This window comes from Giraffa tippelskirchi, chromosome 11 (assembly GCF_054371585.1).
Source record: "Giraffa tippelskirchi isolate mGirTip1 chromosome 11, T2T-mGirTip1v1.2.pri, whole genome shotgun sequence".
Classification (NCBI taxonomy): Eukaryota; Metazoa; Chordata; class Mammalia; order Artiodactyla; family Giraffidae; genus Giraffa; species Giraffa tippelskirchi.
In genome coordinates this window covers 83,650,350-83,666,094 of record NC_137285.1, presented here as the reverse complement: position 1 = coordinate 83,666,094, position 15,745 = coordinate 83,650,350, and the positions used below count along the sequence as shown (strand labels likewise).

General features: G+C 38.8%; 1 protein-coding gene across 1 annotated transcript in view; it reads right to left on the bottom strand.

The window, feature by feature from the left end:
* Positions 1-556: 556 nt before the first annotated feature.
* Positions 557-15,745, bottom strand: part of MMP20 (matrix metallopeptidase 20) — a 59,694-nt gene continuing 44,505 nt past the window's right edge. Inside the window, exons 9-10 of the mRNA XM_081545910.1 lie at positions 2,343-2,446; positions 557-1,341 (exon numbers count right to left, since the gene is read on the bottom strand). Of these exons, the coding sequence (XP_081402036.1) occupies positions 1,241-1,341; positions 2,343-2,446 (205 nt within the window). The 3' untranslated portion in view covers positions 557-1,240. The remainder of the gene's footprint in view (positions 1,342-2,342; positions 2,447-15,745) is intronic.

Genomic DNA, 15,745 nt, shown 5'->3' with positions numbered 1-15,745 from the left:
TTTCGTGGTTCTATATAAATTTTAAGATTATTTGTTCTAGTTTTGTGAAAAATGTCATGGGTAATTTGGTAGGGATTGCATTAAATCTATAGTTTGTATTGGGTAGTAAGGCCATTTTAATAATATTAATCCTTCCAATCTAAGAATATGGGATATCTTTCCATTTCTTTGAATCATCTTCAATTTAATTTATCAATGTTTTAAAGTAGAACTACTAAAATGTGAGATTAAAAAAATAAGAATGACAGCTATATTTTATCTGTATTAATGACTAGGTAGAAAAAAATTTAGCTTGAAATAGGACAAACTAAAACAAAAGACAAATTTCCCCAAATGAAAAGCTAGTCAGAAGAGGCCCTCTTAGATGGGTTAAAGACAGTCTCATTGAGGGCATTTTATTTTCAGGAAGGAGGAAAAAGAGTGAATTACTATTATTTCTTCTGAGTCTGCATATTCATGATACTATCTCAAGGTCTGAGTTTTCTATAAAGTACAGAGAATTTGTTATCAAAGTGTGGTAGAAGCTAGTACGCATTAACTAAAGAGAAATACTGAATTGATCTTATACAACATTTTTATTGGCTTTTGTTAAAAATTTTCTCGTTGTTGCAAAATGCCCCTCTCTTACCTAGTATGAAAATCCACTTGAGTAGATTTGCCCATTATAACCGACTTCAAAGACCAGTGGGCACACACAGAGTCAGACAAACAAACAAAGACACACAAACAATGAGAAACAAAACTCGATACAGTGTGTAGTCTGTGATAGGGTTAAAGACAGATACATTTATATGCATCATAACAAGCGTTAAGACCAAAAATGCTTGTATAGAATTAATATAATTTGTGTGGCAATGCTATTTACTATTAAAAGAATTATAATACACATCAGAAAATCCACAAGTAGGCTTCTTCCTGGAAATAAAAACCAAACTGATCAGTTTGCCTCAGTGTATCAGTGAGGAAAAAGACGATGGGTATCTAACTGAGGATTGCCCTGTGTTGATTCTGATTTTGTGTCAAGCTGACCATGTAATAATTTCCCATTTGGTTTAAAATTCTGAATTCAAAACTGAGAAACTGTTTAGAAGCATAATTCTTTTCCATGAATTCGAAATCACCCTTCGAATTGAAGGCCACGGGAAGAATATGTAACCTGAGTCCCGAGTTAGTCCTCAAGATCCAGTTACTGGCTGCTCTCCGCCATCTTCATTCTTTAGGAAAGACTAGACTTTGCTATTTAGCAACCAATCCAGGAACTAGATTTCAGCACACTAACCACATCTTCCTTCTCGGTATCATATTTGTATGCTTTGGGTCCTGAAAAGAAGTAAATGTAGCCTAAAAGAGACAAAGTTAAAATCATGGTTACTGAAAACGACTTGAAAATTTAGGAATGGGATGGCCTTGTAGCTGTAACTTTCTCGAGGGGGCACCAGTGAGAAACTAGGGATGTGCCAGCAGGCAGTTGGCTAACCTTCAGCACAGCTCTCCCTGAGCCCTGGAATCCACCGCCCTAACTCGCCAGTCATCTCTCACCATTCTCTCTGCCACGCCAGGGCTGCCCCGTGCCTCTCCTCAGGTTGTTCCCGTCCGGGAAATCCGCCCCCCACTTTTTCTTTCCTGAGTCAAAAATCTTTAAAACCCAGTGGAAGTCCCACCACGAAATCTACACCAACTGATGCCTGTTTTGATCTTTTCTTTCTCAGATCACCTCTTGCAATTATTGGGAAGACTACCACAAAATTTAGTACTAAATTATAGACTGTCTTGATTTCTAGTAATTTCATCTGCGTTGGATGGAGGGGCATTTCCCAAAGAGAGTAACCATTCCGTAAGAGCAGAGACCATACCTGAAGTTGTCTTTGCATTTCTCAACAGTGTCCAGCTCTGGGCTACACACTCAAAAAGAAGGTGTTGACTGACTGATTCAAAAGATTCAATTAAACTTACTCAACTCAGTTCAATTCAACTTTCACAGCTATGTGTCAAATTTCAGAAGTTGGGAGATAGAATGGGGAAAGTCACTGGGACGGTTGAGCATATGTACGTTTTAAAGATGAAAAAGGTAATTTTGACTGGTCGGCCTTTATGATGTAACTGGCTAATGGGCTGAAGCTAAACTTTTAAAACTTCCCATTTGTAAAGAGAGACCCATCATGGCAGATTTTTTATACTCTTTCTGGTGGCTAATCTGGTTAACTAAATTTATAAGGGATTCAGGGCCCCAAAAAATAAGAACCAAGGACTCTCATTCGGAAATCCATTTTCAGTTAATGTTAAAGCCAAGCCCAGAAATTGTTACAATTTCTACAAAGAAAGTGTTCCATGGAAACACTCACCATTTAATTCTACAGCTGCATCTATTTGGCCATTGACTCCTGAAAATTCTTCTTCAGTACTCTTTGGATAGTCTTTTTCCATTTTCCTTTTTCGTTCATCATAACTGTAAGAAATATTATTTCATAAATAATGTAAATTCATTGATTGCAGAGGACACCGTGCTAGTCAGGTGTGTTTAGCCAGGGCTGACTTATGATTTACTTTAGATCTTCTCTGTCTCTCTGTCTCTCTGTTTTTCTGTGTCTCTCTATCTCTGTTTCTCTCTCTCTCTCTCACACACACACACATTCTGCCATTACTTTCCCAGGTTGCAGAGATTCTGTGGCCGTTAGTTTGGGAGTCATTTACTCTAAACATTTTCTTTAGCAAATTGCCAGATATGTTGTTTAGACTTAGTCATATTGTTTAGAATTATAAGATCATATTTCTATCATTAAAAATTATAGCTTTTCAATGGAAAATCTACACTTATGTTTAGTGCTTTTTTTTACTGTTGTCATTTCTCTCTCTCTTACCCTCCATGTATGAATTTCTTGGCTCACCAAACAGTTGAAAGCCCTTCATGGAGGCTTTCATCAATGAGCTTTGTGCTCTGTACAGAAGGGATTGAACAAATGACGCACGATGAATGAATACATAAAGAAACAAACGTGTGAATGATCAATAGATAAAGACAAGAAGTGAGAAAGTCTGGAATAACAGATATTCTGCTTTTAAAACATTCTAATTGTTTCCAAGAAAGATTATGCAACTAATCAAAAAGTAGATTAGGTTTCTTTTTCTGAATTCACAACTACCATGCAATGATAACTCTGAAGACTCATTAATACATCTCTTTAGTATCTCTCTAAATTATCCCTTGTAAAGAGACAGTGACTCATATGAACCAGTATGACTTGGATGAGTTCAGCATGTAGGCAGAGTAGGCTCTCTTCCCTTTAAGAAGACTTCATTTAAAGTGTGAGAAAGTCCCTTCTTCATCAGCATAGAGCTCCCAGTGGGGACACGCCCTAGGTGGACGCCCTACTCATTTACCACCAGAAGGTCAAACAGTTTCTCCCGGTGCCGGGGTCACTGGGAGTTTCCTGCAGCAGCAGATCACAACCGCCTTCTCCTGAAATGTGCCTCTCATATGGCTATGACTACACAGGCAGGGGACAGAGCTCTCATGATACGGAGCGGATCAAACCCTGGGAAGGAAGTATTCAGGTTGAAACTGCCTTGTGGTTGAGATGCTTTGCTGGGTGTTGAGGAGAGAAGTGGAAGTTAACTCCTAGAAGTCCAAACTCCTTTCCCAGGAGAGTCATTAGAACCTTCCAGCAGGCCGAGGGGAAACCTGAGCCACGTGAGTTACACGAATAAAAATGGAAACCATTGCCGTGGTTTGTCATCAGAAGCGCCAATCAGGAGTGGGGACAGGGCATGTGCATGCTATTAGGAGGAGTGTTGCAAGGTGTCAGGACGGTAGCGAGGGAAAGAGTGGAGGAAAAGGACAGCTGGGCATATTGCCTCTCCCATGGCTTGGATTTCTCTAGTTCGCTTTCTCCCAGTGTGTGAAATCTAGAGTCCCTCGTTCAAAGTGGAAGTACGGCTGTTTACATATTAACCAGTGCTTACCAGGTTCTCTTCTCTCACTTCCCTGAAACGGTTGTATTGAGGAAATGGATGCTATGACTGGAGGGAATGAGGAGGGTAATTCTAATGCTTAAAATATTCGGGGCGAGGGATGAAACAGGAAGAACAAAGGGACCGAAAGGTGTTTGGCACGTCCGTCCGTAGACATACCGAGAGATGTGGGGGGACAGCAGGGAGCATGACATTTTGAATTCTTTGTTTAATGTTGACCCCTAAGCTCAGGGAAAAATAGCGAAAGGCCTTTCGTATCCTCCTCCTCTTTCGTCTTCCTGAATAAAGAATTAGGGGCTGAGCTATTATAATTAGAGCTATGCCTTACCTTTGTGTTCATTAAACATTTATGAGTGATTTTAAGAACTTCATCACCATTTACATCATTTTACAGCAAAATGTGCTCTCAGTTCCAAACAAGTGACTGGCCAAGGAATATCTGTAGGGAAACCTATTACAAATTGGGATCTGCTCGTACTGACAAATCTGGAAAGTATGAAAGGAGAGAGTGAAGATCTTTTCTTGAGAATAGAAAAAACATTTAAATAATATGGAATAAGTTTTCAAGAGTAAATGATGACTATTAATTCAATAGAAAAAAATAGAAAAATCCAATAGGTTTGAAAAAGTGATCTTTCTTTCTTTTTTTTTTCTTTTTACGTGTGTGCTTAGTTTGCTAACAGCAGTGGTGACATTTGAAATCTTATATATCTATTCAGAGAATAATGGAGTCAATGATATTATATGTAAATACAATTTCAGCAGAAATTTTGGACAAGCAATATCCAGCTGAAAATTTTAATTTTCAATTACATTTATAAAAACATAGGCAAAAATTTTGGCAAACCTGTGAAATCATTTTTCCTTTCTTCGTCCCTTCTACCACTTAGGCATTTAATAGTCCCTCTCGCTTTCTGCCAGCTGCGTCTCTGCCGTCTTGCCCCTTACCCTATAACTGCTTTCCAAAGAGTATCTCAATAAAAATCTATGTCAAAGTATCAGTCTGACACATAAGTCATGTGGTCCTGGAATGTTGCAGTGGGTAACCATTTCCTTCTCCAGGGGATCTTCCTGACTCAAAGGTCGAACCCAGGTCTCCCGAAATGCGGTTGATTCTTTACCATCCAGGGCCAGAGCCGTTAGGGAAGCCCACGTTTTAAGATTAGCTGATAACATATATATTTCATTTGGACCTCTTACATAGACACTGTGTATGTAGATGGCCTTATGCAGTTAACATAGTGTTAACCTACTTCTCATTTTACCAAGTAAGAACATTACCATTAACCATCAGAATAACAATTATCACCTATTTTCATCATAATTTCATAAAAAAAGAAACTTTAATACTAAAAAAGGCAGAAACAACATAATCTCAGAAGAAAAGATGGTTCTTGCCAATAATACTGACCCAGATTACATCCTCCTATGTCTTTATTGTGCTATATTTATCTTTCTGTGGACTAATGAAAACTTTGTGATGGTCTATTCCTTGGTTTTTGGACAGGTGTCTGAGGATTTCACTTCCCTGGTAGCTCAGTTGGTAAGGAATCCATCTGCAATGCAGGAGACCCTGGCTGGATTCCTGGGTCAGGAAGATCCGCTGGAGAACAGATAGGCTACCCACTCCAGTATTCTTGGGCTTCCCTTGTGGCTCAGCTGGTAAGGAACCCTCTTGCAATACAGCAGACCTTGTTTCGATCCCTGGGTTGGGAAGATCCCCTGGAGAAGGGAAAGGCTACCCACTCCAGTATTCTGGCCTGGAGAATTCCATGGACTGTGCAGTCCATGGGGTTGCAGACAGGACTGAGTGACTTTCACTTTCACTTTGAGGATTTCTGTTATAGAGCAGAGAGCACAGTCAGATGGCACAGTCAGGGTTTCAGTTCTGACGCTGTTATGAGCTGGCTCTGTGATCAGGAGAAAGTGCTCTGAGCTCTGGTTTCTTTATCTGGAATATAGTGGTCATGAGCATGAGAGAAATCACACATACACACACACAGGCACACAGGCACACATGCACACAGAAACATGCCTGGCACATGTAGAAATCAAGGGCTGGCCCAAGTTACTGGCTGTTTATTTTGGCCCCAAGAGGGCTTCCCTTGTGGCTCAGGCAGTGAAGAATCTGCCCTCAATGTGGGAGACCTGGGTTCGATCCCTGGGTTGGGAAGATCCCCTGGAGGAGGGAACAGCTACCCACTCCAGTATTCCGGCCTGGAGAATCCCATGGACTGTACAATCCATGGAGTCACAAAGATTTGGACTCAACTGAACGACTTTCACTTCATTTGGTCCCAAGAGCTTATTAACTGGCTGGCTAGGATGAAGTTGAGTGAATGTGTGATTTGGTCTGGGATCCTGAGTCATCAAAGAGTTTAGTGTTTGCCTAATTTTTTAAACACACTTCATTGGGATAACATTTTGCAGCAGTAGGCCAAGGTGAGAAAAAAGGAAGAAAGGAGGACTAGAAAATGTTGGAGGCAGTCCAGAGACCTCAGCAAAAATGAAGTTAGAAGGTCTACGGTAAATACTATACTGAGGATTTTGCTGAGGGTTAAAGAAAATAAAATTACATGACAGGATGAGAATTATGGGCATGGTTATTTTAATTGTCAGTAAATAAATAGATGGTGAAGAGAATGAAAAGTGACTACACATGGTAGATGGAAAGGACTTCTGGATCTGGACTCAGAGGGCATAAGATATAGCCTTGGATGGACTCCTTTTGACAGTGTGGCCTTGACTTAACCACTTGAGCTCTTAGATGCAATGTTTTTAATGGTGAAATGAAGATAACAATATCTACTTCACAAGATTGTTGAGAAGGCAGATGGGAAGATGAGAGAAAAAAAGAAAATAGTGTGATTTCTAACACATAATAAACCATCAATATTTGAATACTAAGAAAGTATTTATTGTAAATATACTATATACTGTGTGTGTGCTAAGTCAGTTCAGTTGTGTCCAACTCTGTGCAACCCTGTGGACTGTAGCCCTCCAGGCTCCTCTGTCCATGGGATTCTCCAGGCAAGAATACTGGAGTGGGTTGCCATGCTCTCCTCCAGGGAATCTTTCCAATCCAGGGATTGAATCCACATCTTTTACATCTACCTGCTTTGGCAGAAGGATTCTTTACCACTAGCGCCACCTGTATACTAGAAACCTGGTAAAAGCGTTGCATACATTTTCTCACCACTAAGGTCTTGTTTGTGAAACCCAAATACCAACTAAAAACAATTGACCAATAACTCTGTTTATTTCCTTTGAGGGTATTTGTTTCATCATTTAACACTGATCAATGGGTATAGAAATTAAACAAATCATTACTGACAGTTAAACTTTACTAGCAATACTGTTTAACTGCAATATTGTAGGGCTATAGATATCTGATATGCTTTTTCATATATACTATCTTACTCTCCACATTTGAAATCTAAGGATTTAGGGAGTATTTTGGTAAAGTACCTGCGAATTGTTTAATTTTTTGCCAAGAACTTAGATTTGTTAGAAATTTCTAGCATTTACATTGTGATGATTTCTAACTTGTGTCAATGGCAAAATTTAACAGCATTCTGTCTTCTTTGAACTACTGAATCGGGAGTTCAGTCTGCTAAACAATGCTTAAAGAAAATGTGAGAAAGGATGCAGAGAGAGGAATTTACTGTTAAGTATGCAAGATACTGTCTTCCCAGGTGGTGCCAGTGGTAAAGAACCCACCTAGCAATGCAGGAGACATAAGAGACCCGGGTTCCATCCCTGGGTCGGGAAGATCCCCTGGAGGAGGGCATGACAACCCATTCCAGTATTCTGGCCTGGCAAATTTCACAGATAGAGGAGCCTGGTGGGTTACAGTCCATAGGGTTGCAAAGAGTTGGACACGGCTGAAGCAACTTAGCATGCACACATGTATTGATGGTACATGTTTCAGGAAGTTTCTTCAAGGGGACCTTTCTAGTGAAATCTAGTGGAATTTCTAGTGGAATCCCCTTTGAAGTTAATAATCCACTTCTAGCCAGCAATCACATGGTTCTTGTGGAGGAAGGGATGTTTATGATCTAAACTAGAGAGGGTAGGGGGGAGAATGGTCAGAAATGACAAGAAGGGAGAAGAGTAAGAACCCGCTACACATCATCCTAGATGAGGTGCATCCCCATGAGGAAAGTGGCTATGAGAAAATTCTGGAACAAAGAATTAGTAATAATGTTGAAAAGGACTGATGATCTCAATTACTACCTGATTGTATGATGAAATGCAAATTTATATCCAGCCTGAATTCTCTAAATTCAAGACCTGTATGTCCAACTCCCTTCCAGACATTTCCATTCTTTGATCTTACCAGCATGTCAAACTACATAAGTACAAACTGTAATTTCTGTTTATTCTCTTAATTTTGCTTTACTTCTTAATTTTATTCTTTCCCTATTGAATGGCCTTAGCATCCTTGTCAAAAAGTAACTGAACATAGATATATGGACTGTCAATTTTATTCCATTTATGTATATGTCTGTTTTCATTATTAGTATCACATTGTCTTGATTACTGTTGCTTTCTGGTAAGTTTTGAGATTAGGAAGTCTGAATTACCCAGCTTTGTTCCTCTTTTTCAATGTATTTTGGCTAGTCTGGTTTTTTTGATTTTCCAAATAGATTTTAAGATCAACTTCTTAATTTCCAAGGAGAAACCAGTGGTATTCTGGCGGGGACTGTGTTGAGTCTATAGATCTATTTGGGGAACACTGCCATTAGGGCTCTGAGCCGTGAAGATAAGATATCTTTCCATTTAGATCTTGTTTAATTTCTTCTGTTTTGTAGTTTTCAGATTACAAGTTTCCCACTTCTTCTGTTACAATTTATTTCTAAGTGTATTTTTCTTCTTGATGCTATGGAATTGCTTTCTTAATTTCATTTTTGCATTGTTCATTAAAGTATATAGAAATACATTAGATTTTTTCATATTGAACATATCTACAAATTTGTGGACTCATTTATTAGTTCTAATAGTTTTTTTTCTTTTGAGGTTCCTTAGGCTTTCCTATGTAAAAGATTATATGACATACAAATAGTTTTACTTTCTTTCCCATCTTCTGTATCATTCTTTTTTTTAATATCATTCATTCTTGTTTAATTGCCCTGACTAGAGCCTCCAGTAAAATGTCGAATAGAAGTGGTGAGAATGAAAATTTTTGTCTTGTTCCTGATTTTAGAGGGAAAGCATCCAGTCTTTCACCACTGAGAATGATATCAGCTGTGGGTATTCATAGATGCCTTCTATCAGAGTGAAAAAGTTTCCCTCTATTCCTTGTTTGTTGAATGCTTTTTTTATAATGCAACAGTGTTTGATTTTGTCAAATGCTTTTTCTACATCTATTGAGGTGATCTTATGGTTTTTAATTTTTAAATCTATTGATGTAGTATATTATATTAATTGATATAATCAATCAATTATAGATGTTATTATAGATGAACAGATGTTAAACCAATCTTGCATTCTTGGGGAAAAATTGCCAGCTGGTCGTGGTGTATAATTCTTTTTTGTATGCTTCTGGATTTGGTTTGGAAGTATTTTTGGAGGATTTTTGCATCCATATTCATAATAGATATTGGTCTGAAGTTTTATTTGGTTATGACGCCTTCATCTGATTTTCATATACGGGCAATGCTGGCCTCATACAATAAGTTGGGAAGTATTCCTTTCTCTTCTACTTTCTGGAGGAGTTTGTTAAAAATTGGCAATAATTCTTCTTTAAAAGTTTTGATAGAATTCACCAGGAAACATGTAGGCCTGGGTTTTTCTTTGTGGATAACTTTTATACTATGAATTAAACCTTCTCATTTGTTATAGGTCTATTCAGGATGTCTATTTCTTCATGACTCACTTTGTTTTGTTTTTTTTTTAAATCACTTTGTATTTTTCTAGGAATTTGTCTATTTCGTCTAGACTTTCTAATTTATTGGCACACAATTGTTCATCTTTTATAGTCCATTTTATTTCTGTAAGGTTGTGTTCACTCTTTCATTTCTGATTTTAGTAATTTTGGCTTTCTCTTTTGTATTAGGTCAATTTAGTGATATGTTTATAAATTTTTTTGACCTTTTCAAAGAAACACATTTAGCTTTGCTGATTTTCTCAAGTTGTTTATTCTCTACTTCATTTTCACTCTTATCTTTATTATTTCCTTTTTCTTGCTGTTAGAGTTAATTTGCTCTTTTTTCCAGTGTCTTAAGTGGAAAGTTAGGTTATTGATTTGAATTCTTTCTTTTTTTTCAATATGGATATTTACAGCTAGAAGTTTCCCTTTGAGCACTGCTTTAACTGCATCAACATAGGTTGTGCTTTAATATTCATTCATCTTAAAGTATTTTCTAACTTCTCTTGTGATTTCTTCTTCATCCCATTGGCTGTTGAAGAGTGTGATATATAATTTCCATTTATGTGTAAATTTTCCAGTTTTCTTTCAGGTATTTGATTCTAGCTTCATTCCATTGTAATCAGAAGAGATATTTTGTATGATTTCAATGATTTTAAATTTATTGAGGCTTCTCTTGTGGCCTAACTTCTTATCTATCCTGGACAACGTTCCACGTGTACTTCAGTAGAATCTGTAGTTTTCTTTTACTGAATGAAGTGCTCCATAGTCACCTATCAGGTCTAGGAGGCTTATGCTATGCTATGCTATGCTATGCTAAGTCGCTTCAGTCGTGTCCGACTCTGTGCGACCCCATAGACGGCAGCTCACCAGGCTCTGCAGTCCCAAGGATTCTCCAGGCAAGAATACTGGAGTGGGTTGCCATTTCTTTCTCCAGTGCATGAAACGGAAAAGTGAAAGTGAAGTCGCTCTGTCGTGTCCGACTCTTAGCGACCCCATGGACTGTAGCCTACCAGGCTCCTCCGTCCATGGGATTTTCCAGGCAAGAGTACTGGAGTGGGGTGCCATTGTCTATAGTGCTGTTCAAATCTTCCTTTCCTAATTGATCTTGTTTTCCAGTTGTTCTGTCCATTATTGAAAGTGAAAAACTGAAGTCTCCAGCTATGACTATTTCACAGGTTGTTTTCTCCCTTCGTTTTTGCCAGTTTCTTTGCTTCACGCATTTTGGGGCCCTATTGTCAGGTTGTCTTGTATTTTCGGTAGAGTAATCTGTCTTTTGCTATAAACCGTCCCTGTCTATTCCTAGTAACACTTTTTATTTTAAAAGTATTGTTTTAATACTTCTTGTTGCCTGTTATCATATGTACCCTGGCTTTCTTATGGCCATGGTTTGCATGAGATATATATATATATATATATATATATATATATATAATTTTTTTTCTTTCCCATCCTTTTAACTTTCAGTCTATTTGTATCTTGAGTACACAGTGCCATCTTGCTTTTTAATACAGTATGACAGCCTTTGTAATTTGATTAAATTGCTTAATCTATTCACATTTAATGTTACTGATATAACTGGATTTATACCACTTCTATTTTCTACATATCCCACATCTTTTTTAGTTCCTTTTTCTTCCTTATGCTTTCTTTTGCATTAGTTACAAATTTCCAACATACAATTTAAATTTCTTTTGTGATTTTTTCACTTCATTTAATAGAGTTATTTTCTTAGTATTGCTATAGAGCATACCATATACATATTTTAACTTACCATACTCTGCTTTCTTTAGAAAGAAACAAATCTTTCTATATGTTATAGGCCCAACAATACAATTATATATATATGTGTGTGATTTTATACAGTTAATTTAAAAATTAGAGCAAATATACATTTATACTATCTTATAATTTCATAATTGCACTTAATGGTGCTCTTTTTTTTAATGTGGATTCAGATTTTCTAATTACTGTCTGTATTTACTTGCTTGAAGAATTTTCTTTACTACTTCTTGTAAGGAAGATGATAGTGATAAATTCTCTGTTTTTGTTTATTTGAGAATGTCTTCATTTTGCCTTCATCTTTGAAAGACAGCTTTGCAGAATATAGGATTCTTGGTTGAGCATTTTTTCCTTAAGCACCCTGAAGATGTTTCCCACTACTTTCTGGCTTAAGTGGTTTGACTGATTTTCAGTCTTGTCCCCGTCTAATACAGCTGCACTGCTTCCAGAGTGATATAACAAAAACCTTAATGAGTTATTTCCCTGTTTAAGACCTTTACAGATATCCCTATTTTCTCCGAATTAGCACTGATCTCCTAGAAAGGCATAGGCCCTTCCTGATCTCCGTTCTTGGACCTCATCTCTCATCCTAGCCCATGTTCTAATTGTACTGAACTACTTGGGGTTTTCCTCCTATACACAGGCTTGTTCATGCATCGGTGCCTTTGCTTCAGCTGCTCTCTCTGCCTGGAAGACACCCTGCCCATCCTGTCTGGGAAACTCCTACTCAACTCTCAAAATGAAGCTCAGTCATTGCTTCCTCTAAAAACTCTTTCTTGACAATTTTGCTAGAATTGGCCATTTCCTTTTGGTTTTGCCCCAATGATCCCTGTGCAGTCTTTCATGAGGCCACTTGTGGCATCTGGGTTGCTTTTAATTAGTTATCTATACATTTAATTTCAACTGTACAACTTGCTGAGGGCATTAATAACACTCAATATGAATTGAGTCCTTACTATATGACAGGAATTTCACATTTTTCTCATTGATTTCCACAACTCAATGAAGTAGATACTATGCCCGCATCCAGAAATGATCCAACAGAAAGATGATCCAACATGCCAGAGTTGAGATGAACACTCTCTTATTCCTGTCTACACTCTTAAACAGCAAACTTTGTGCCTTGTCATGCATGTAAAGGTCTTAGGACAGACCCTGACGTGTAATCATGACCAATATGGGCATGAATGTGATAGTTTGGTAATACATTAAAAAAAAAATTAAAAAACAAGATTTTGAAATCTATCCATCTTTCTTATTTTTGTTACTTATTATTTCCCTATTTTGATTAACTATAAAATCCTTAAATAAACAGATCCAGTTTCAGCATTCTTGAGGGATCCAGGAAGGAAAGAATTTGGAAGACCGTATCCTACTTAGGGCTTCCCTGATAGCTCAGTTGGTAAAAAATCTGCCTGCAATGCAGGAGACCCTGGTTGGATTCCTGGGTTGTGAATATCCTATGGAGAAGGGATAGTATATCCACTCCAGGGTTCTTGGGCTTCCCTTGTGGCTCAGCTGGTAAAGAATCCGCCTGCCATGTGGGAAACCTGGGTTCGATCCCTAGGTTTGGAAGATCCCCTGGAGGAGGTAAAGGCTACCCACTCCAGTATTCTGGCCTGGAGAATTCCATGGACTGTATAGTCCATGAGGTCGCAAAGAGTTGGACACAACTGAGCTTCAATCATGACTCTAGTCTATCTGTATAGAAAGAATGATTTAGGAGTGGAAAAGGGCTTGTATCTATACATTTGTAAGTCATTTTACACAAATTTTAGAAAACACTGACCATCTCAAAGAATGATGGAGTTGATGGCATCCCCTGCTTCCAGAGTTCCCAGAAGCTCCTTGGTGTAATCACCGCTCTGGTGTTAGTAAGCAAGGGAGAATACTTACAGGGAGAAATTATCCAGAGGTGGTGGAAGTAATGTAAAGAAAGAAACTGGTGGATCATTGAGGCTGTCTAGAAATAAGCAAGGAAGAAATAAAAGCAAACAGGAGACTGGGGAAGTAGCCCTTGTTCGTAATGTTTCCCCGATGTGTCATTTGGTGGGGCACCATGTGTTGGCATCAGCCTGGCAGAGCCCCATTTGGGTTTCACTTTGTAGTTCTATGGCCTGCTCCACTCTAAACTACTATTACACTGATGTGTGGGTTCTTACTCTTAGGTGGTGGCGGTGGTTTCGTCAGTAAGTCATGTCCCACTCTTGCAACTCCAAGAATTGTAGCCCACCAGGCCACTCTGTAGAGAAGGCAATGGCACCCCACTCCAGTACTCTCACCTGGAAAATCCCATGGACGGAGGAGCCTGGTAGGCTACAGTCCATGGGGTCGCTAAGAGTGGGACACGACTGAGCGACTTCACTTTCACTTTTCACTTTCGTGTATTGGAGAAGGAAATGGCAATCCACTCCAGTGTTCTTGCCTGGAGAATCCCAGGGATGGGGGAGCCTGGTGGGCTGCTGTCTATGGGGTCGCACAGAGTTGGACACGACTGGGGTGACTTAGCAGCAGCAGCAGCAGGCCACTCTGCCCGTGGGATTTTCCGGGCAAGAATACAGGAGTGGGTCGCCATTTCCTTCTCCAGGGAATCTTCCCAACCCAGGGACTGAACCCCAGTCTTCTACACTGCAAGCAGTCTCCTGCATTGCAGGTATTCTCATGCATTTCAGGCAGATTCTTTACCAAAGAAGAACCCGAGGGATGACTAAGGAAAATAAATCCTAATACACTGTCCAGGGGTATCAATATAGTAAAATTATTGGTGTGTAACTTGAGGCTTCTGTGTTTTGGGGTGTGTCCGTGTGCTTTTCCTATAGAACGTCATTGCCTCCTTTCTCTTTCTTTCCAGCCTGGCTTCTTCCTATTCAGCATAGGATGTAGTGACTGAGGCACTGCTGGCCACCTGGAATCCTCTGGCAATCGTTAAGAGGGGCAGCTGCCTGCTAGTACTATAGCAAATCGTCAGAAGGAACTTGGGACCCTGCTGGCCACGGACCCGTCTTAGCGCTCTAAATCTGTAAAACTTCAGACATCTTACATATGAGAAAAAAAACCCTTGTGGTGTTTAAGTCACAGTTATTACTGGGTCTCTCTTTCTAGCAGCTGAACATAATTTCTATCTGATACAGGGCTTTATAGACTATAAGATGTCATACACAGGAGGCCCTGCTGAGCAAAATGTGTCAAATACAGGGGGGCAGTTATTAATAAAAATGATACATTAGCTTTTCCTGAACTTCTGAGCTGTAGGTCAAGGTTATTTGTCATATTTCCTATGGTGCAAATCAGTGTGGGTGTTGGAGAGTGTAAAATAGAAGACTCTCATTGCTGAAAGTACTGTATCTGCCTTGCCAGAACCAGAGATTTCAGTGCAATGTCAACGCACGTCAGTGTTTAAAAAGAGAATTCTCTTTGATGAACTCTTTGACTGGATTGCTATTTATAGGAATATTTAGGTTTAAGCAATAACTTGTTAATTATCACAACATTTTAAGCAATTATTTGTTAATTACCATATAAGTTCAAACAGGAGATGGCAGGAGTGAACACTGACATTTTAGGAATCAGTGATCTAAGATGGACTGGAATGGGTAAATTTAATTCAGGTGACCATTATATCTACTGTGGGCAAGAATCCCATAGAAGAAATGGAGTAGCCCTCATAGTCAACAAAAGAGTCCAAAATGCAGTACTTGGGTGCAATCTCAAAAACGACAGAATGATCTCTGTTCATTTCCAAGACAAACCATTCAATATCACAGTAATCCAAGTCTATGCCCCAACCACTAATGTTGAAGAAGCTGAAGTTGAACAGTTCTATGAAGACCTACAAGACCTTCTAGAACTGAAAAAAGATGTCCTTTTCATCACAGGGGACTGGAATGCAAAAGTAGAAAGTCAAGAGATACCTGGAGTAACAGGCAAGTTTGGCCTTGCAGTCCAAAATGAAGCAGGGCAAAGGCTAACAGAATTCTGCTAAGAGAACACACTGGTCATAGCAAACACCCTTTTCCAACAACACAAGAGACGACTCTACACTTTGATATTGCCAGATGGTCAATACCAAAATCAGATTGATTATATCCTTTGCAGCCAAAGATGGAGAAGCTCTATACAGTCAGC